Source organism: Archocentrus centrarchus, unplaced genomic scaffold, assembly GCF_007364275.1.
Source record: "Archocentrus centrarchus isolate MPI-CPG fArcCen1 unplaced genomic scaffold, fArcCen1 scaffold_32_ctg1, whole genome shotgun sequence".
In the NCBI taxonomy this organism is placed as follows: Eukaryota; Metazoa; Chordata; class Actinopteri; order Cichliformes; family Cichlidae; genus Archocentrus; species Archocentrus centrarchus.
In genome coordinates, this window is record NW_022060260.1 from 2,515,240 (window position 1) to 2,538,499 (window position 23,260).

The 23,260-nt window shown below is 44.1% G+C and overlaps 1 protein-coding gene across 1 annotated transcript; it reads left to right on the top strand.

Annotated features, from left to right (window-relative positions):
• The first annotated feature begins 1,331 nt into the window (after positions 1–1,331).
• Positions 1,332–6,348, top strand: mex3b (mex-3 RNA binding family member B). Its single transcript, XM_030724211.1, has 2 exons — positions 1,332–1,976; positions 3,600–6,348. The coding sequence occupies exons 1-2, from the start codon at positions 1,754–1,756 to the stop codon at positions 5,012–5,014; spliced, it is 1,638 nt and encodes a 545-aa protein (XP_030580071.1). The 5' UTR covers positions 1,332–1,753; the 3' UTR covers positions 5,015–6,348.
• The last annotated feature ends 16,912 nt before the right edge of the window (positions 6,349–23,260 follow it).

The following is a 23,260-nucleotide window of genomic DNA, read 5'->3' on the forward strand; positions in this document are numbered from 1 at the left end:
CTTTCTGGACTTTCATAGGGGGTGCTCTCAAGCTCATCCAGAATGTAAGGGGCTCTGTGGAGTTGTTATGTTTTGATAGAAGATCTCAAGACAATAGATCTAGTTCAATTCTTAGATCTTCTTTCAGGTTTCTATTGTCTCTATTCTATTTATTCTTTTGGAAATGGCTGCCATGCTGCCATAAATCCTTAATGGACCAATCATCATGCATTAGCAAAATGGGCAAAATCAGCTTGACTGCATGGAAGAGTAAGAGTATAAGTGTTGCTTTATTTAACCCTTTAACAGCGGCGGTTGCCGCCGATACACCTGTTACCTGCCCTTACCTGCCGCGATCAGCTGGTTAACGCCGAGCGCGTCACTGCTGAGACGTCTGATTGAATTACCGGAATTACGCGACATTTGTCCTATCAGAAAAATTCAGTTCGCACTTCACACCCAACATAGGGTCATTATGGTAATTGTTGCTGGAGTGGTAAATGAAGTGTTAAGTTCAGATATGTAACTGAGATGGGATTTGTGAAAACTAAAATAATTCATCCATAAGCAGATGGAAATGATTATTGTAGCTCTTTACCTCAGTTCACTCCTATTCACTGTATAATGAGGATTAACAGGAAGTGGGATGGGTCTTTTCAGAATCAGAGTGAGAATGCTTTACTGTCATTTCACCTAAAGAAAGCACAAAACTAAACACTCACGGTAGATAACAACACACACAGACAACAATTGACTCCACATCCCCATATGCTTGTGCAATCATGCCAATGTGACCCCCCCCCACACACACACACACACACACAGAACACTGTAATAGAAGCATGAGGTCAGGCGCTGTCTAAATAAGAGGAATAAGAATGTTGCACCCGAGGTCTCCAGGTTACTGCACACTGACTAACATTACCCTAATGTGAAAGCAACACATGGTACTGTGGGTGATGTCCATCTTTCATTTACAGTTTATACTTCTTGTGCCGTCAATTAAAAAAAATAGAGAGAGAAAAGCTCTATTAGAGTGAAGCAGTAGTTCAGGGAGGAGAATAAAAGCACACACGGTGCCTCATAGACGTGTGTGTTCATTAGCTACTGTAGGCCGGGGCTGCTGCTGTAGGCCGGGGCTGCTGCTGTGGGCCGGGGCTGCTGGTGGCGGTGAGCAGGTTTGCTGTGCGCTTCCTGCCAAACAGCCGAGCGGGGAAAACAGGGAAAGAGACAAAGAGAGAGACTTGGAACAAAGACGTGGGCGTGGTCTTAAAAGCGGTCCCACCCAGTCATCGCGGGGCAGCCAATCAGCTCCTGGATATGCAAATGACCTCGCCGCACCGCATCGCCCCTGCCCAGGCGGTGACGTCACCCGCACATCTCTCTGTCTGGCTGTGCAAAGACTCAGACAGAAGCAACAGAGGAGCTGAGGGGAAGCCAGGAGGATTATCACCACTGTGGAATAAACACGCGTTTTCCTGCAGCAGCAGCCGCAGCACGGTACGACACGGCTTGGGACGTCCAGCTTCGACCTGGAAACAAAAGGGGGTGGATGCTTTTTTGTGGCTCCTTTGCACTGCTTTTCCTCCCCTCTTCAGCCGCACTGGTTTCTTTGCACTGACCAGTTGTCTTTGAGAACCGGCTCCGGTGCCTCTCCCCTCCTCCTTCTCCTCCTCCTCCTCCTCCTCTTCCTCCTTTCTTCCCCTCTCCTTTTTTCACCCTCCTTCCTGTATTATTTTTTGCCTTCTATCCGCAATCCTGCGAAGCCGCAAACATGCCCAGCTCGCTGTTCGCCGACAGCAGCGTCCAGGGAGACGCGCTGGACGACCAGAGAGCGCTGCAGATCGCCCTGGACCAGCTCTCCCTGCTCGGCTTGGACAACGACGAGAACCCACTGTACGACAACGGCCAGGAGCCCCGGAAGAAGAGCGTCAACATGACGGAGTGCGTCCCGGTGCCCAGCTCCGAGCATGTGGCTGAGATCGTGGGAAGACAAGGTGTGTGTGAGACGGTTTGTGTTTGTCTTGCAGCACAGCTGAGCGCGGCCATGCACCCAAACACCGTTGTCCTGTGTGGGAGGACCCGAATGCCAGCACACTCAGATAACGCATGTCTGCTTTTCTTGCTTTTAGACTAAATATCTAGGTTGCGCTGGTGAATTCAGCTTCTGTGTAACCCTCCGGGCTTCAGTTTCTGTCTCGCCTCTTAGTCATACATTGTTCCTTCTCTATAAATACACAGCGGTGGGCGGCAGCGAGCGGCGCGCACCGATTCAAGAAGTTGACATTTAAGTGGAATAACTGCCTATTGAGATTAATAAGTGGCTGTGCTGCTAGTGCCGAATTGAAGCCCGGCAGGAAGCAGTTCGGAAGAGACACTAAAGTAGTGCTGTTTGTTGTGCGTGCCCTTTAGGGAAGTAAACGTTTGTTAAAGTGTTTGAAAAAATGAACACAGTTTGGCTCTGAAGAATTTAAATTGAATTAAAATGGAATCTGGGCTGTTTTGGGTGAAGCTCAGCGATGACCGCTGACACGGTAGAGGTTATTATAATCATGTGGTGGACGTGTTTGTAGGTCACTGAGCTCTCGGTGTGTGTGTGTGTTTGTGTGTGTTTCTTTTCTTCACAAATTCTTTACTTAATGGCTGTGATGGTGATCGGATCAAATTAGGACAGCGGTCACGATGTTACCTTGCCTCGCAGGCTGCAGACGCCCATAGCTGCACAGATCTCACAGTGTTTCCAGCTGTAGGGCTGCAGGGCGGGACTGGTGCTTGGTTACATATGCGGAATCTTTTCCCCTCCCTGTACTGCTGCTGCTGCTGCTCCCAGAAAAACAAAAGGAACTGTAAGGACACTTTACAGCAGGCACAGTGGGACATTTGTGCAGTAGGCTTGTTTACATCCCACACCCTCACCCAACAGCCCCCTGTGTCGGGTTAAATCAGGTTATAAGCACGAGGAGGAAAAATGGTGGATTAGCCATGACCTGGGGGTATTATTTTAATGCAGACAGCCTCATGCTGGAGACTCTATCCTCATTTAACCCACACCAGTTTGATGCTAACTCAGGATTTGAACTGGTATATAGGCTGAGTTTAGGAAGGTTCTCCTTCCTCTGCTGGTTACATCACCCTGACCCACTCAGCTGGCTTTGCTCTGCTAATTATGTCATTCTTCCCGGCTGTTTCCTCAGCTGGTCTTTTTGATGATAAAGATGTGTGCCTGTGCTTTGGGGCGTTGGAATGCAAGTTAATGCTCGGCTTCCAGGATATGAAGTCTTTAAGCGGCTTTCCCCCCTCTTTCCATAATTCCATAAAGAGTCTAAGAGCAGCCTCTGTAGATGGTCGGGCGTCCTCATGTATCCTGAAGTGGGTTTTCTTCTGTGTTATTTCTGTCCTGCTGTATGTTCACGGCGGTGACATGTGGTTTGAATTTGTTCTTCTCTAAAAGGGTTCTTTCACCTGGTTTTTGAGGCCACTCGCACTCCGAGAGACAATAACAAGCACGCAGCATCTGCTCTTAATAATCCATCAGTAATGCTTTACCATGTGCCATATTTTGAGGTTCTGCTATTTTGGAACCTCTCCTCACTTTTCTTCTTTTGCTTCCTTTGACTCAGGTTGCAAGATCAAAGCGTTGCGAGCAAAGACCAACACCTACATCAAGACTCCGGTGCGAGGCGAGGAGCCTGTTTTCGTGGTGACGGGCAGGAGGGAGGATGTGGCCATGGCCAGGAGGGAGATCATCTCTGCGGCAGAGCACTTCTCCATGATCCGAGCCTCCAGGAACAAAAACACCAGCCTGAATGGGAGCGGCACCCCAGTCCCTGGACCGCCTAACCTGCCCGGACAGACCACCATCCAGGTCCGGGTGCCCTACCGCGTGGTCGGGCTGGTTGTAGGGCCCAAGGGTGCCACCATCAAGCGCATCCAGCAGCAGACCCACACCTACATCGTGACCCCGAGTCGGGACAAAGAGCCAGTGTTCGAGGTGACGGGGATGCCGGAGAATGTTGACCGAGCACGCGAAGAAATCGAAGCCCACATCGCCATGAGGACCGGAGGCCTGATTGAGCTCCAGGATGAAAACGACTTCCACGCCAACGGCACAGATGTGGGTTTTGATCTGCATGGGCACGCCACCCTGTGGTCCAAGCCCAGCGCAGGGATGACCCCCACCTCTGTGCGCAAACCCTTCTCCAACTACCGCAATGATTCGTCATCCTCCTTGGGTAGCGCCTCCACAGACTCCTACTTCGGCAACAACAGCTCGCGCATGGCCGACTACAGCCCCCCCAGCCCCGCGCTCAGCTACACCACCACCACCACCACCAACAACAATGGCAACAACAACAACAACAACATCAACGTCAACACCAACGGCAATGGGTTTGTTTACGGAAACGACGTGATCTCTCCTGAATGCACTGATCTGACTTTTGACTCCTCGCCGGGGTTTGACCCTACACCAGCCCCACCAGGCCTCCTGTGGTCCCCGTACGACAGTCGCATGACCACCTCCTCCAACGGAGGCAGCTCCCCCACCTCCACCTCAGCCATGTTCCCCACCAACACCTCCACCAATGCCAACGGGATCGTGGTGAGCCAGCGGAGGGTTAACGGCTGCACCCCGCAGCCTCGCCTGTCACCTCCTATTCACAGCCACAACGGAGGGCCCGCCGAGCACCCCTTAGCCCGGCGGGTGCGTAGCGACCCGGGCGGAGGCCCGCTCAGTTTCCCCGGTTACTCCAGCTCCATCGCCTCGTTGCCGGGCTCCCACCTCCCCGGGGTGCCGTGCGACTCCTCGGCCTCATCGTCATCCTCCTCTTCCTCCTCGTCCACCTCCTCCGGCACCAGCCGAAAGGGCAGTCGCGATTGTTCAGTGTGCTTCGAGAGTGAGGTCATCGCGGCGCTGGTCCCCTGTGGGCACAACCTCTTCTGTATGGAATGTGCCAACCGGATCTGTGAGAGGAGTGACCCCAAATGCCCCGTCTGCCACACCGGCGTCACTCAGGCTATACGTATATTTTCATAAGAAGTGAAATTCTTTGACTGTCTCAGCCGCGAGACCGACTACAATAGCAACAACAGACTCTTCATACCGCTTTAATGATCAGCCAATCATCAGTTTGGAAAGTGTACATAGATATACATATGTATGTAAGAGAGGCTGCAGTATCCAGACGAAGGGACAGACAGCCTTTATGGGCTAGTTGTGAATAATGTACTGTAGCTTGGGGAAATATTTTCAACATCTAAGTGCATGTTTTAAATATTACAGTATAGTAATCAATAGTTCTAGTTAATTGTACACTATATTTATGAAGTGCAGAGACGCAGCGGGGTCAGGACGGAGGTACGGGGGTCTAACTGTAGACTGTTTCAGCGGGACGAGCCTTCCAGGTTTGCCGATCGAATGTAGTGAGAGGGGCGGCCGTGGCTGGGAAACGTGGAGGGCGTCCGGCCAAACAGGACTCAGGCCTAAAAGATACTGCAGCTCGAGGTCAGAAACCACGCGAGGGAGGGAGAGCAACAACATATCCTACATATATATGTATAGAATCAATTTCCACAAGTTGAAAGTTTTAAATGACATTACTACAGATTGAAGTATTTTATTCTTTTTTGACTTGAAAGATTATATTTCTTATTGCAAAGATGTTTACAGATATTTTAATTTAAGTTCAGTGAACTTTTTTGTAGCTGGGTTGAAATATTGTTCATTTTTTTAGTACGGCCTTATGGCATTTGATCACTGTATTATTTTAATATCACACGACTGTGGGGGGGGGAAATCCGAGTCCACAAAATGTGTATTTGACAGTATTCTGTTGGGATGGAGTTTTTATAGGTTCAGCAAAAAAAAATGTCTTTTAAATCTGCTTCACCCAGCATATTTTTTATTCCGTAATATAAAGCATATTTTATTCTATATTATTATGAAACATGGAAATGTACAAAACTTAGTAAGTTGAACACAAAGAAACCGTTTATGCTTTCTAAAATTTGTATGAATTAGATTCCAGTGGGAATTACAGGCTTCTGTTGCACCACTATAGTTTTAGTATTTCTATTTTAATACATTTGTTTACCACTTGTTTATGTATATGTAGGTGAAGTTACTTGAGCGTAAATGTACTTTATTGAGCAAAGTTTAAGAACAAAGTATATTTTATTTTATGATAAAGGGCCTTTAACCTCATGGTCAAATACTAATATTATATTTGCTGAGACAAGATTTGAAAATGTATCAAGAGTTTTATTTTTCTGACATTTAAAGTTATACATGATAAAAAAAAAAAAAGTAATGGTGCTACTTCATGTTTTTTTAAGTATTTCTATATAAGTCCAATAAAAATGGTACATCGACGTGGCGTCTGCTTCTCGTCTTCTTCCCGATGTGTTGATGGGGATGGTCGCAGTTTAATAGTTTTCTGAACATTTGACCCGTCTCTGCTTCCTAATGGAAGCTCGGAGGTGGCAGGATTATCACAGCACACTAATTATTGCGGATATGCTTCAACAGGGGGACTCGGCCTGCCTTATCACTAATTAGAAGAGCCATGCAACCTATTCTTATGCAGATCTGCTGGTGCAAAGACCATAATCTGGCTCCTGTGGGTTTTGATGAACTAATGAAGCAGTATGTGGAGCTACGGAGTTTTGAAAAAGTTGATGGTCGTGTTTTATAAAACACCCTCGCTGTGTCGCCAGTTAGTAAAACTGCCATTTTACACCTTTAATAATCATTTAATCAACAGCTAATTATCTACAAATTAAATGTGAATCACCTAAAAAAAAAATAAAACAACATTTCTTACTTCAGAATCTCAAATATGTCTGGTGCTGCCGTTCTATATGGTTTGAAACATCTTTGAAATTCAAACACAGCTAAACGCTTTAAAATTTCACCTCAGAGAGTCTGAAAACTGCAGATGAACATTTTCCCCCAACATCATTTTACAGAATAACTGATGAATCAGTTCATGTATATCGGTCAGAGCCCGATTGTCAGATAGTTATTGATTTCAGTGTCTCGGTGAATTCCTGGTTTTAAACATTTTGTTAAACTGGGGAAACTTGGCACATTAGAAAGGCTCCAGGTTCTCTGTGCACCTGTGCTCATTTGCTTTAATTGCACACTGGTTTATTAATATGCAGCAAAAGGCAAAAAGGCAAAAGGCGGTCTTTTATTTCATAAATCAGTAAAATGTCCAAGAATCAAAACATTCAGTCCACAGTCAGACACAAAAAGCATCGTAGTTTGGAAGATGAGGCTGGGGGATGCCATAGTAAATTATTAATCTGTTGCTGGGATACTCATTTCTTTGATTAAATCTGGTTCTAATTACACATTAACTGATGGACTGCAAACCTATGGGGGGATGGGTGGAAGTAAAGGCTGGTTTTTCAGCCGTTGGGTCCTGGGACAGCTGCCAGGAGTGAGAAGTGGTAACAGCAAGCTGCCGATGACGCCCAGCAAACAGGGACAGAACCGCTCCACGGACGCACTCCCGCTGATGCTGCGTCTTTGAACGAGAGCGGTCGAGACAGACCGTCTCTTTGAGTTTTAGACAGTGTGGCTTTTTTTAAAATACTGCAGGATTTGATGGATGCTCCACTCACTCCCTGTGCACAGACCGCTGTTGCCAGACACCAGTTTATTTATTTTAAATAAAAAGAATATTTTAATGCCATTTATGTTTATCTACCTGTAAATTCTTTCTGGTCCACAGCTTGGGCTCCAGAGTCAGAGGTCATCAGCGTTTCTTTACTTTGGTCGAATTGATGAGAGACATTAATAAAGATAAATTATTTTACACAAAGTTTCTCTTGCCAGAAAGTCCAAGGAGGATGTCCTGCAGTCAGGGACATTACCTCTCTTACATTCCTTTCATCTGCACATAACTCATCTGAGATCATATTGCATCAAGTGCAGCATCATCATTTAACACACAGTCAACATGAAGAAATTCAACAACAGGTGGAAAATCTGAAGCAATCCAAGAATGAGGCCATCCGAACGCTGATCCATTCCAAGAACAAAGACTCACGGGAGTGCAGCCGTTTAAGTTCAAGTCCCTGACTGAGTCGTGTTGTGGTGGCTCTTTCAGCCATGTTGTGTTCAGACTGTTGCGGATGTGTGCTGTGGTTTCTCATGTTTGTAAGATTGGTGCTAAGGTTTGGCTACCAGTGGACCACCATAACCTTTAATCCTGCCTCTAAAAATGTTGACAGTGGCAGCGTCCCTACAACTACTATTGCGTAAGACACTGAATTTATCATCTGGGTGCTTTTGGTTGCTTCTTTATTTTCCAAGGGATCACTGCAGTGGATGGATCAACATGTTTGATTTATGCCAGATGCCCCTCCTGCCCATTTATCTGGTCTTGGGACCGGCACTAGGAGCACACTGGATTTGTGCCTCCTCCTGGAAACAAAGTGGGGGTCTTTCACACATAAGGCCAATGATTTAACCACAACACCACAGAGCCACTGGTGACTTATCACAGCGCTACGAAAAAGAGACTGACTTCAGGACAACAATATCGGGCCACATGTATCAGTCTTTGAGTCCAGACGTGTTCGGTCCCTCTAGCTCTAACGAGCTCACAGAAACCGAGCCTGGTGCTGTGACAGGTCAGTTTGTGGAACGTCTTCCCTCCTGGATATTCCACGATCGGCTGTAAAGTGGAAGTGTTTAGGAACCACAGCAGCTCAGCCAAAGTCTCAGTAAAGTTACAGAACAGGGTCACCGAGTGCTGAGGCACATGAAAGCCACTGGATGACTCCAAACCTGCTCCTCTGTAGTCACTCCCATCCCACATACAGGTATGACCTTTGTGAACCTCTCGTGTCCAGAGATTTTTCTGTATAACGGTCCAACAAATCGAGGTGATATGAGGTGTGTGTGTGTCGCTTGTACTTTGTGTTGTATTGATCTCACAGTTGTCACAAACACAAAGATAATTAATGCTATTAATTAAATGAAGTGCATTTAAAGATGATGCCAATAACTCCTTAACAGGTGTCCATATTTGATGAGTTGGGAGGGAGAGACATGACACAACACTGCCATAACTGACACCCAGCAACTGGCCGTATGTATCTTCTGACTCCTCGGGACTGAGGACAGGCCTGCTTTGCTTTGAGATGATCATTTCCATGTTAAAGTAAAGTTTTAATCATCACAGCTGGCTTTCTTCTTAACTCATACTTTACAAATGTGCTCCCGGTCTGTAAGAGCAGCAGTAAATCCCTGATACACAGTAATTGTTTGGCTGCTAATTTGTTCCATGGTAAAAGGAAGTGGACTTTGCAGCTATCACAGGCAAACATTGTGAAACTATTTCTGAGAATCCAGCAGTGTCTCGAACTCCCTGCTGTCTAAGAGCTTCTATAATGTCATTGTGGTTGGGATGTTTTTGTGCCTGAGTGTAAGTTTCTGCTGGGGAACCAAGCAGCTGTATCGGTTGATCCTTTAATAATACGCTGAATTTGAAAGTAAAGAACCAACTATGACACATGAATTCCAAATGCATCTGAAAAATGTTTCAGTCAGAATCAGCATGTAGGTCACTTGTACACACCCTGATTTAATTTTAACTGCAATCTGCTGGATGTGTCAGGAGCTGACAGTGTTTATGAAAATGAGCCTCACTTAGGATCCTCTCCTCTGTGTCATACCGAGCAGCTCCCGCCGCGCCTCCCCTCCTCCACCTCCTTCCCCGTGCTGAAGTGCATCCCCGAGTCATGCGGTCCCGCTGGAAACACTGACGTTTAAACACATGCTTTGCTGCAAGATAGTAAATGTGGACAGAGCCGGCTCTAATGATAAGTTTAAAATGGAAACATCCAACACAGGCCCACAGAAACTGGCCCCATAAACCATATTATTAGGAAGCAATCTCACGGCTGTGGAAAAGAGCTGACAAGTGTTTTTAGTCAAATGTTCAACAAAGTGCTTCTGTGGTCACAGATTCACTAAAAGAAGACCAAGAGAGGAAAAAAAAGAAACGCTCAGACTCGCAGTACAATCTGAAATCAGGTTTCATTTCATCACTATCTTTATTTGAATGTATTTCTCTAAAACTCAGCTGAATTTATCAGATTTTTGGAGGGAATATTAGTATCGCTGGTGTGAAACCTGCTCTGCTCCAGCTCCGTGTGTTTATTCTCATGCTACTGATTCTCAGCTCAAAGAATCTTTCTTTATCTTTTTCTGCGCCGTGGTACACGTCCTCAGTTCGTCCTCTGCCTGAAATAAGTTTTAGCAGGTCCGTATCGGCGAGTTGCTTTGACCTCCACTTTATTCAAATATGGTCACTCCAGAAAACCAACATGGTGGAGGCCAAGACCATGCAGTCCAAACATCACGGTGCCTACTTCCATCCTTTATCTGAAATAAAACTTAATTAGCTCTACTGTGTGGTTTCTGTGTAAATCTGAAGTCATTTGAGATCTTTATGTATTTAAAACTCCACACTGGGACATAAGTGTCATGGTCCGGGGTCCTGTGGACCCCGTGTTTTGTTTTGCTTATTTTTGTCTGTTCTGTTCTGGGTTTCTTTTGTTTGTGGGGTTTGGTTTGCTTTCTAGGTCCTTGTGTTTCCTGGTGTCAAGTCTGCTTCTTGGGTCCTCCTTCTGTCTTCCTGTTTTATTTTGATAGTCGTCTGGTCTCTGTCTGTTGTGTTCAGTTTTGTGTCCCCTGGTCTCGTCTTGGTAATCAGCGTCACCTGTGTTCCCACCTGTTTCCTCTTCCCTCATCAGTCCTCCCGTGTATTTAAGTCCAGTGTTTTCAGTGCCTGTTGTTGCGTTGTCGTCTTCTCGCTGTGTGTGCGCCCTCTTTGTTGACTTTCCCTGAAATCTAGTGAAGTTTATTTCTGTCCTGCGTTTGTTGCCACTAGCCCTGTCTACTCCGGCCTTTTGTTCTGCTCCCGTGAATAAATTGGATTTTAAGTCTAATCTCTGCCTGGCGTATCCTGCAGTGGGGTCCTCCTTCCTGCCTGCCACACAGCCGTTACATGACAGAAGGGGCTCCATGTTTTTAATGCTTTGAGCTGGTTTGGTGGGATTATTAGGTCCAAGAAGTTCACTGCAGAAACATCCTAGAATACAGTCTCACTTTTTTTCTGTGCCACAGGAAGAAAAGACTGATAATATTTTAAAAGACTTCTACATTACAAATTATTCAATCTGCACTTTGATTTGACTAACTTGGTAGATCTTCATATGTTTTCCCGCCTTTGCAAAATGAGTCATTCATTTAAATATTGCTGAGCAGGAACTGTTCATTGGTAGCACTAAAGCACCAAATCGCATCCTACGTCATCTCAGGACACGCCCAGTGTTAAACAGAAGAATTCCCCTCTGCTCTTTTCACCTTTGTCTATGAAGCATGAACAGGGTGTGTTGTATTTATATCATAAACTAAAACATGGATGTCATGTGACTGAGTGACATCATATCACCTCCCTGCTCTGAAAGCAGATCATTTCATCAGCATCCAGGATGCTTCCACCGTGTGGAGTCTTCATTTATTCACCCCAAACCTCTAATTTCCTGTAAATAACCAGCACCGCTTTCCCTAATCTTTGAATATTTATCACTCGGAGTCATAAAGCTTCGAGATAATCATGAATATTTTGATGAAGGTTCTCAGTTTGCCTCAGTTAGCCTTGCCCCAGGTGGAGTTTCCACTTGGCATTTAGTGTAATGCACTTCAAACTGCAGCACCTCTCAGATGTTTTCATCTTAAATCTAAGCACACTTTAAGGCTCATGTGGAGTGTAGGTGTAATAACGTGTATCTGGGAAGACAACAAATCTGGATGTTATTGATTTTAGGAAAAGATGCATTTAAAAACCCAGTTTATTGACCGTGAATCTTTTTAATGCCAGTCCAGCTAATCTGCTTTCATCACAGGGCGTCAAAAACTGAGGCTCTGCCAAGTGCTGATGTGAACATGGTGTCCTTTGGTGTTGGTGCGACAGCGATTAGATAAAAGCCCGCTTTCAACCTTCAAGTGACCGAGTCGGCATTTCTGTGTGCCAGTGTGATATTTTTAATTGTAAAATACTTTCCTACATGAATTTCTACTTCAGTCTTTTTTTTATTGTGGGAATCGTCCCACTGATGCAGAAATGATAATGGAAAGTTGTATTGGTCACAATCTCATGACCTCTAATACACTGATTTGTGTTCCCAGACACACATTTTCCACTTTTTTGTGTCCTTGAACACTTTAACATTTTATCTGTCCACTTTCATATGTACTCATTCATATCCGCTCAAAAATGTCATATTTTCCACAGTTAAACAGCAAAAACAAAATTGGCATGAGGAGTCTGGAAGGGTCGGGGGAGTGAATCAATTTGCTGCTCACACCAGAGAGCGAACATGAAATCATAACTGTTACACATTTTCACACTTCATTTGTATCATTATTAAATACATTGGTAGTTACTGGTTAAGGAGCCGGTTCGGTTTGTTCAGGCCTAAAAACGATGGCTGCTGCTTCTCTTAAAGGTCTGTTTTCTTGGTTGCTTGATGGTAAATGTGCTTCATATTGCAGTACATTAATTAGAAACTCATTACAAACGTGACAATTCATCAACACACGTTCATGCAGGTAAGCACCTGTTTGCTGTGATTTGGCTGTAAATGACCAAAGACCTGCTGGTCTGAAATATATTTCTATGTTCTTTTTTCTTAACATTTGATTTGATTGAATTGTAATTTTTGATATTGGATCACAGAAACTTTGAGGCAAAGTGGCAATGAAATACAACATTTAAAAAAAATGCATATAATGGTAAATGTGTAGCGACTCCACCACCTTTTGCCCCTACACCTTTGAGCAGGGAGTACTGCACCGCTGACTCGCTCTTGGTTAATCGACAAACAATTCAGTTCCAACATTGCTCTTCAGGTTGTTTATTTGCATGTTTTAACCATCCACACAGCAGTCAAGCCCGAGCACATGCAGGCTACTTCATGGCACTCCATACAAAGCAAGGCATTGATAAGCACATAGAAAGCGGTCAACAAAAATACATTCTCCCTACTCACCGATAGTCCATGCCGACACACCGGTGACCAGGTGATTATATTTCCTACCCATTAACCAAACACCTCCCATGTGACCTACGTGCCTGCCGTAATCCCAGGCATAAACATGCAACACCGTATGTTCACCATAATACCACTAAGTTGTCTTACAGTAATTAATGGCCCAACTTTGTCATTTCAGACTTTACACTTCTTCTGTCTCTCCCTTGTTAGATTTAGACACTACAAACTAAGTGTACTTGGTTACACTTGGAAACAGATCCTAGTTTGGCTTAAAAAAACGCTACTTTAAAACATTAACTCTACATGCTGAGCACTTACACGTATCCAGTGGCCTTAAATGTGAGTCCAAGGGGTCCTTTAGAAACATCCATGTGTGATGATTTGGGAGTGAGATTGTTTGATTTGATGCCCCGGGAGTGTGAACGAGCTGCACCACCAGCTCAGCTTATTACATCTGTACCTCCACATTACAGCAAGTCAAGTATGTTAAAATCCTAATTAGCGACAATGGCAGTCTCCATTTTGTGTTCACTGATGTGAACACCTGTAAGCTGTAACCACAGGAGTCTCTCATAATTAGCTTCCATTTCCCCTTAAGAAAGCAACCAGCTTTGAACGCACACCCATGTCCATAAGCCGAAACTGAAAAACCATCGTTTTCACTGTGAGCATGAAGTTCAGGAACAACACAAAACAACAAGTTAAATATCCAAGATGTCAGAAATGTGCAGGAGGAGATGACGACTGTTCTTCTCTAGGGTAGGGATGTGTGTGACTAGCTGACTACACAATTCTCTGCCTAGCTGGGATTAAAAAAGTAGTGGGTCAAATTATTTATGCATATTTTACTCATTTACAATGCCAGTTAACTGTTGGTTCTAAGAGAGCCACCAACCAAGAGCCACAGCAGCACTGTCTCACTCTGCTGCAGCAGAACCGCACAGTGAACAGAGGAAACCGCCTCCCCCAGAGTCAGCTAATTTATCTTTGCTATAATAACTTCAGCATATTTCATGAAGCCATGCAAAACTTTACCTTCATACTAGGCCCTCAAAGTAGAACAGAGTCGGTTGAAAATTGTTGATTTTTAATTGCAGATGATTTCTTTAAAGTTCACGCCCCTCCTGGTCATGTGTATATAAACGCCTGCCTGCCCCACACACCTGGACACCTGGCTGCAGAAAATTACTCTCACCAGAAGGACTCACAGAGGACAGGTGAGTGTGGTGGTAAAAATGAGACCTTCCCTATGCTTTGGCTTGTTTTGATTCCATTAAAGTGTTTTGTTATTGAAACTATGATATTTCCATATTGCTAAAAGCTGGTTGCAGAAAATATTAATACTGAACAAAAATCAGATTTTGACTTTAGATCGTGAGACTTGGAGTGGCTGTGAAATTTATTTGGCTGCAGTTTTTAAATGGAGAATAAATGTGCGCAGCATGCTGAAGACCAAAACCTTCATTAATCTCTTTGTTTATTTTCTAGGAATTCTTAACTTGAAGATGTCAAACTGTTTTGAATTATTGTAGTTTAGTAATGACACAAATGGATAAACACTCACTTGTAGCATGTCATTAAATGATTAAACTGCTGATAAAAACTCAGAGTTGGTTTATAAGAAACCATCGATCCATCCCACACCACACAGCCTCACAGCCACAGGCTGAAGACGGAAAAGTTGGAGGTAAGGAGGTAAATTTTCAGGTCGCACCCCTGGCAGGTTTTTCTCCTCGTAGCCAAAGAGTTTGTTTATTTGCAGTTTATGCATCCAAAACTGTCCAGTAACTAAATTTTTTTAACATCGTTTTGACAGATGTTGCGTGATCCATGAACGTGCTGCAGCTGTGTTGTGCTGTTTTGCTAGTGATGCGTGAATGGCTCTGCCTTGCTAAGAAGCAAAGCAGTTCCTGCTTTTTCCAGCTTTACTGCTGGAGCACACTCAATGCGGGAGTTCCACCATCCCACAATCGAGGTATCTGGAACATGGCATGATTCCAGCTGTCACCAGGTCAGAGGTGGGGTACACCCTGGACAAACAACCATTCACACTTACATGCACACCTGCAGCAGTTTAGAATTGCCAATTAACTTAACGAGCCCATCACTGGACTGTGGACGGAAACGAGAGTACACAGAGAGAACCCACACAGGAACAGGGAGAACACGCAAACGCCATGTGAAAAGGTGTAGCTGGCCATTAGAGTCAAACTCAGGACCTTCTTGATGTGAGACAACAGGACAGACCCCCCTGTACAGATTAGTGATGTTCGATACCACAGATTTCCTTTCTGATCCAATACTGAGTAAAATTTAAGCTGGTATCGGCGATACTTGATCCGATACTTTGTGCAAAAATCTTAAATGAAATAAAGTCACGGGCAAAACAAATGACAGGGCTGTTCAACACTGTCTCTCCAAATAGCCTACAATACCAGAATATAAAAACATGATGTTATAACCCTGGGTGACTCTAAAATTGCCAGTAAAACATTTTAATAAGTAAATGCCACAATAATTGCGTGTTTGTCGATATACCTATATTTTAAAATGATCATTTAACAAATAACACAAAGTAGATTGATAATATAATATATATTTTATTGGTAAAATGTTATTTTTTTTATTCATCTTTTCTAGTATATTTTTATATTTCACCATAGCAGTTTTTAATCACAATAGCTCTGTATTATTTAATGACACCTATTAAACCACTTTCAGTTATCTTACACTTTAGGAAATGTATTCAGTGTTGTGGTGTATTCTGAGGTGTTTAACGTGGTTTGTTGTGTTGCCACAACTTCTCACTGTTTTCCCACAAACAGTTTGCATCTTGGCTATTTGTCATTGTGTCTATGTTTGAGTGAGTGAGCACTAGCAGAACGCTGCGCTTGGGCATTATGTCCTTACACATTACACACTTACCAAGAGGAAGAAAAAGTAGTTCCCATCAACCCCGTCTCATTTAGGCAAGATCTCAATAATTAAGTTATTTTCTAACGTGTTCTTGATTAGATACATTATCTCAAATGACTGAAGTATTTAAAGTATCAATCCTTGGATTTGCGAATCGATTTTAAAGCACAAAGGTCTGGTATCGGAAGTATCAATATTTCAGTATCGATCCGCACATCACTAGTACAGATGCATATCCCTGTTCTGCACAGTTGTGAGGACGTTATCCTGCAAGGAAAGAAGCCTGCGGCTAGCACTGCTAATGTTAGCGACATGCGGCAAACTAATCTGGCGTTTTGTATGTGAACTATTCCTTAATTGCGGAATAGGCTCTGCTTAATTGCTATTTTGTTGGTAACACAGGGGAAAAAGTGAAAATGAAATAGCTATTACTGATACTGATGCATGCGTGCCACATTTTTCTTAGTGAAGATGGACAAAAATGTATGTTGTTCTGTGAGACAGACAATGAAACCTCTCTGAAAGTGATGCTGGCATCTGTAAGTGTGTTTTACTTCCTCTTTGGGGGCACGCAGAGCAGAAAGGGGACTGCAGCCTGGATCTCTGAGCCATCAGTCGCAGAGACTTAAGCAGAGCAAGATGACAGCACTTCATCCATGGTGTATATTTTAAAAAGCTCCATCTGACTGAGCATTTGGCTGCAGACGAATAAGTCTGGTGTGCCAGTCTGTGTTAACAGCACAGGAACAACAGAACATGTCTGGTATCTTCCACGCTTTGACCTACATCTCATGCATTTAATGGACCTCCATTTGGACACACACACACACACACACACACACACACACACACACACACACACACACCACCGTCCTACAGAAACGGAGGAGGCAGCAGCCAGGCCTGTGCAAGAGTGAATGTCTATATTTTATTCATGCCGTGCTCCCTGCTTGTCACCACTCTGTAGTCGAGCCATTACTTGATGTGATTCACCCATTTAAACACACTTTTTCCTAACACGAATCTGTCACAGGTCCAGCTTTGACTTTAAATTCAGTACACTACAACAAAGACTAAAGCGAGACAAAGTTTTCTGGTTCAGTGATATGAGGTTAACGCCCTCCTTTAGTTTCTGCTCCCAACAGGATTTATCACTTATCGCGCAGTCTTAATCTCTACCTTTAGCTATCAGCTCAACTACTAATAAAGGCACTGAAGTTACTGCTGACATGTTGAAGATGTTTCCTCAATGCAAATTGAATCTTTCACAGTTTAAGCTAGTTTGGACATGTTCAAATGCTTTTCATTATGAAACTAATGAAATAAGGTGGAAATCATACACTGGGAGTTCCTGCTTTTACACATTTCTGCTGCAAGTCAGCCCGTTCTCCCTCCAACGGCATCAGACATTTGGTCAAATCAGTTTTTCTTAATATTAACCCAGCAGTTTTTAGTGCCTTTACCAGAGAGTAGAAAAAAATTGAACGCCAAGGAAATTATAAAGCAGGTTTTAGATTTTTATGGGCCTGTTACCAGAACTGTGATCATATTTTGGACATGTGGTTGTGATCAGACGTTTACATACATTCATCATGGGTGTGATTGTAATGGCAGTTTGAGGCTTTTAATGAGTTCTTTGACGTGTTCTTTTTTCCAGGGTCGAATGAGTGTACAGCATACATCTTTAAATATACGGGTGTATGTACATGTACTTTTGGCCAAAAGTACAGGCCTATTAAATTCTTGATAGTGATCATGATTGATTATAACTGGTAACATAAAAAGGATTTGTTTGACAGTGCTCACTGAATTGACCAACACTCAATGGGACAATGGGAAAGTCCAAGGAACTCCGTGAAGCTCTGTGGCAGGGATCATCAACTCCAGGTCTCAAGACCAGGTTTTCCCCAGAAACTCTGCCAATTATCTATGAAGCCCACGATGTTTTGTGGACACCACTCAGACAGCCAGCGATTCAAGGAGAACATGCGGCTAAACATGTGGCTGCTGGTCTGATTGGGGAGGGGCCCAGAGAAAACTACAGAGTCTAACATTGTTTTTGCAAAGTTACACACCGATTCAATATTAATTTTAGTGACCTCCGATTGGCGTAACCAGGTGTCATTACTGCCAACGTGAATAACGATCTTACCAAATCTACGATTAGCCTTAGCCAGCAGTTTCAAATTTCCATGAATGTCGCCTGCTCTGGCCCCTGGAAGACATTTGACTATGGTTAATCCCAAACACACATCACTTCATGTCCCTGATCAGGGGATGAAAACCTCTGATCACAACTCAGTGTCCACCCAACAGGAGCTGGAGGAAGTGATTGAGGAAAGGGAGGTGTGAGCGTCTCTGTTTATACTGCTACCCCTGTGACGACACTGAGGCGCTCCCAAGCCAGCTGAGAGGCATAATCTTTCCCAAAATACCTCACCTAGGAGGCCAGATGCTGAACTACCTGAACTTGCTGCTGCTTGTGTGAAGACACAGCAGTTCTACTCTGAGCCCCTCCTGAATGACCAAGCTCTTCATCCACTGTTGGAGGAAACTCATTTCTGCTGCTTGTACCTGCAGTCTTATTCTTTCGGGCACTATCCACAGCTCATGACCGTAGGTAAGGGCAGGAACATAGACTGACCGATTAATCAACAGCCTGCTTGACAATCTACCACTCCACTCTTCCACTGGTTCATTAATAAGGCCGCAAGATACTTAAACTCCTGCAGTTGCGGTGGCGACTCCTTCCCAAACCAGGCCGGCCACTCCACCCTTTTCCAGCTGAGCACCATGGCCTCAGACTTGGCGATGCTAATTCATCCTCACCACTTCACACTTGGCTGCAAACCACCTCAGTGTGAGCTGAAGGTCACCACTTGATGAAGCCAACAGGACCACATCATCTGATGTGATCCCTCCACTCTGTGCATAAAAAAAACAATTGGATTCACTGACAAAGAGGAGCCCCGGCGAAGACCAGTGCCCACCAGGAAAGAGTCTGATATACTTAAGCATTTGCTGAGTGAGGAGGATGGTAGTTAAATAAAGTACATTTGTCCCTAAATATTATTGATCCCAAACCAGTAACCTGCATGTTTTGTGTGTTTATTTAGAAATGTGTCCCCCTTTTTCCATACATTCACAGCTTCTTGTACCGTCTGCCTTGTTAGTGATGTTGTTGCCCTCTAAGATTACAAAGCCTGCTGCTAAGCGAGCGCTATTTTTTTTTTTACAGATTTTAATGACGGCCAGAGTTACAAAATACTCAGTTAATAAACCAAATTAACACTAAATTTATATTTCCTGTAGATGTTAGATGACATAGTGCAGCTACTTGTGTTTATGCAGCACAGATTAGAGCCACTCTAATTGTTCTCAGATTCAGAATCTGACACAAGCTGGTCAGTGTGGTTCACATGAGCTGACTTCAAAACCTCATAATGGATAAACCTTCTCCTTGAGCGTGTCCCTGCCTGTGAGAAGCAGTCAGAGCAGGCTGTGGGTTTTCCCCTCCACGACTGAGGGAGGAGGAGGAGGAGGAGGAGGAGAGCACTGGGTTTGTTGTTCAAAGCCCAGGCTCGGCGTATGCATTATAAATGAGCAGGATTTTGAGGCACATCTCTGCCTCCCTCACTCCCACTATCTTTTTTTTTTTTTTCACTCTTTATGTGTGTGTTTGTGTGTGGGACTGTGTGAGTCTGTGTCTCTATGTGCATAATGGATTTTTATCCTTCGCAGAGCACAGCGGTCACAGTTTGTCTGACTCCACATGGTCTTTATTATGCCAGACGGAGAGTGTATCAGCAGAGACATACCAGGCCAGTGTCTGCCCTCTGTCTTTATGTCTACACACACACACACACACACACACACACACACACACACACACACACACACACACACACACACACACACACACACACATACATGCATGCACACACACACACACAGAGTGCCGACCTCTGAGCCCCTGCCACCTTCACCTCTTCACTTCCATGTTTGCCCACAAGTCCTGCAGTCTAAAGCTCACTTTAGTACACACACACACACACACACACACACACACACACACACACACACACACACACACACACACACACACACACACACACACACACACGTTGATGTTACCCTCTGTATGTGGGAGGAAAGGTGTGTTCCTCTGAGACTCTCCTAATGGATCTAATCATTACATGCTGGATGCTTTTCCTGTTTGTTACTTCTATTTTTATCTTTCCTCATACACTCTTTAAGGCTGCAGTGATTCGCAGCTACCTCCAAATGCTGCTTGTGTTGACTAAAAGGGAGATTGCTGACCACGTGAAGCACTCTGGTAGAAGCACTTCATGCAAACAGGCCAATGTGTAACCGGTTCAGTCCTCTTCTGTCTGGTGAGCGACACTGACTCATGATATGGCAGCAGGCGGAGTATAAAAAGATCCAGCCTGTTTGTCTGCTGCTGCATTTACACATTTGATGGCTAGAATTAGATTAGACTGTTGGAAGTGGAGCTTTGTTTTGGGGCACAGAGGTTTCTAATTCTAACTTGCTGTTTTATGCTCTATTCTATTGCTTTATATTGTTATATGCTATACTTTTATTTTTTGTCTTTTATTGTGAAGCACTTTGTGATTTTTTTTCTGTGAAAAGTGCTATATAAATAAATTTTACTTACTTTTACTTACTTCAAGCTTCAGGTACCTTGGTGTTCACCTCTCAAAGGACTTGACATGGGTAGTAAACTTCAGAGAAGTGGTGAAGAAGGCCCAGCAGAGACTCTTCTTCCTGCAGCCCCTCAAGAAAACTGGGCTCCCATGAAAACTCCTCACCAACTTCTAGTGTCCTGATTTATGGATGCACGGTGTGGTTGTCAAAATACACCTCAGAGGAGAGAAAAGACCTGCAGCGGATCATTAAGACTGCACCGAAGATCACTGGTGCCCCTCTCTCATCCTTGGACCAAATTCACTCTGCCCCACTGAGAGAAAGAGACAAAAAAAATCAGGTGGGATTACACACACCGTGGACAATGTCTCTTTGGCACCCTCCCCTCTGGCAGGCTCAGGGTCATGAGGGCACAGACAGAAAGACTTAAACACAGTTTTTTCCACAGAGCCATAAAAGTTCTGCTGTAAACCGGAGAGTGGACTTTGCACTTCACACTCTGCACCTTTATGGACATTTAGGCCTGTATTATCTTATTGCTATTTATATTCATTTATATTTATTGATATTTTCTTGTTTCTCGTTCTCATTCATATGCTGCTGTTAAAAAAAGGAGAGCTGTCAAACAGAATTTCATTGACTGGAAATGTGCAACTACAATAAAGAATTTCTCATTAATTTTCTCTCCTGGTTTTACTTTGTGTTTTTGAGATGCTTCACAACATTCAGCACAAAGCTTCACAACAGCTTTGAGATTCTCATGACTGCTGATGCAAGGATGAGGTCAATTTTATTTGGACTTATTCTGCTTACCCCTTAACATATTGTGTATCTCCTGTTGCAGTGGTGGACGTTCATATTAAACATGAGCAAAGTTTTGAATGTTGAGATGAATGTATGCACAAGGAATCCCTGTGAGCCAAAGCTCAGGCTTCAGGCTGCTCTAAATACTCAGTTTCACTAGTTTTTTCTATAATTTGAGCTGTGTGATATCATTGGAATATCCTTATATGGCAGTCTCAGGCAGGGATTGCACTGTTCCATGTGAAGTGGGAAGTTTTCCACTGGAAGGTCCACTCAAGTCGGAACATTGGAGAAGCCCCACGACCCTGACTGCACAATCCAAGATGGCAGCAGTGTACATAAACAGTATAAAACCAATTGCAGTTGTAAAATATGTACTCTGTACTCATACTGTTGTGTATTTGTGATTCAGGCTCTATCTGAACACACTGCAGTGGCGTTCATTTCATTGTCTTGTTAGCGATGGGTGAACGACACACCTTGTTTTTCCTTGCTTTCCCAAACATTGCTGGGACACGGCCAACTCGGGAGTGACATCACTTCAGTTAGTGACAGGAACACTGCATTACAGGCTACTCTGTTGCAGATATGTTATGTCTCTGAAGGTCGTCTGAAGTGCACATACAGGTGGTGCATTGTAGTGTCTTGCTTTGGCGGATGCCAGGTAACAAAACCTTGGTAGGCACACAGATGACAGTTTCCTAATCTGATGATCAATTTTATGTCACTTAGACCCAGGTGGACTTTAGCGTACTCACGGAGAGGGAGACTATAACACACCTTTCAGGTACACAGCTCTGGCTGTGATAACACCAGCCCCACCCACCTGTTAAAAGTCTGTCCACTGCTCTGGAGTGAATTACTTGTTTTGCAATGTTGAGAAGTAAGACCCACAAGTTTCTGTAACAACACTGTCATGCACTTATAACCAGATGGCTTGTGAATACAGTTTCAGTGAAGGTCATAATTAGTGTATTTAACCCACTGGGGTCTAGGGTATAATTGGCTGTTTTTGACTACTTTTGAGTTTACCTTCATATTTCAGCTTCAGTTTACCTTTTGCCTTGTTTGGTATCATTTGTTTCAGCACAACATCACATGTGTGACTGTACAGTTATTTTTTTTTCTTTGGCCTTTTTGGCTTTAGTTGATAGTTTTCCAGTGGAGATAGACAGGAAAGCGGGAAGGAGAAACAAGGAAGACACGCGGCAAATGGCGACAGGCCAGGACTCGAACCTGCGCCGGCCGCACAGCCAAGCGGCATACATGGTCGCCTGCTCACGCCCTGAGCTATCCTGGGACCCTGTTATTTGTCATTTTTGACATACTGTATTAACAAACTGGACATGAAATCACACAAAAAACATAAAATCAGAGTAGAAAAAAGTTTGATTTTTTTTTACTGTGAAAACCACAAACATGTTTAATGAACAATTTTTATAACTTAAAATTTAAATACCCCTTTGCGAATCACCATCTTATTGTTATGGAAGGGTTTGTGTGTGGCAGTGATCCTAGGAGCTATGTTTTCTGGGGGCTTTTGCCCCCTCGTAGGGTCTCCTAAGGCAAATTTGTCCTGGGTGGAGGGGCAGACAAAGAGCGATTCCAGTGACCCCTATGAGAGAAAGACCAAGGGTTTAGTTTACCCTGCCTGGGATATAGTTACCCCACCTTGGAGCCAGGCCTCGGGAAGGTGCTCATGGGAGAGTGTCTGGGGGCCAGGCCTTAGTCCATGGAGCGCTGGGCGCAGCCAAAGAGGAGACATATACGCAGGGGGTGTTTTAGGGGTTCAGTGCAATATATGTTGGGTGGTGGCCAA

What these genes read in the sequence shown, in the direction of transcription:
- mex3b (XM_030724211.1), top strand. Translation starts at nt 1,754, where the DNA reads ATGCCCAGCTCGCTGTTCGCCGACAGCAGCGTCCAGGGAGACGCGCTG. An exon ending in TGAGATCGTGGGAAGACAAG is followed by an intron (nt 1,977 to 3,599) that starts GTGTGTGTGAGA and finishes CCTTTGACTCAG; the next exon opens with GTTGCAAGATCAAAGCGTTG.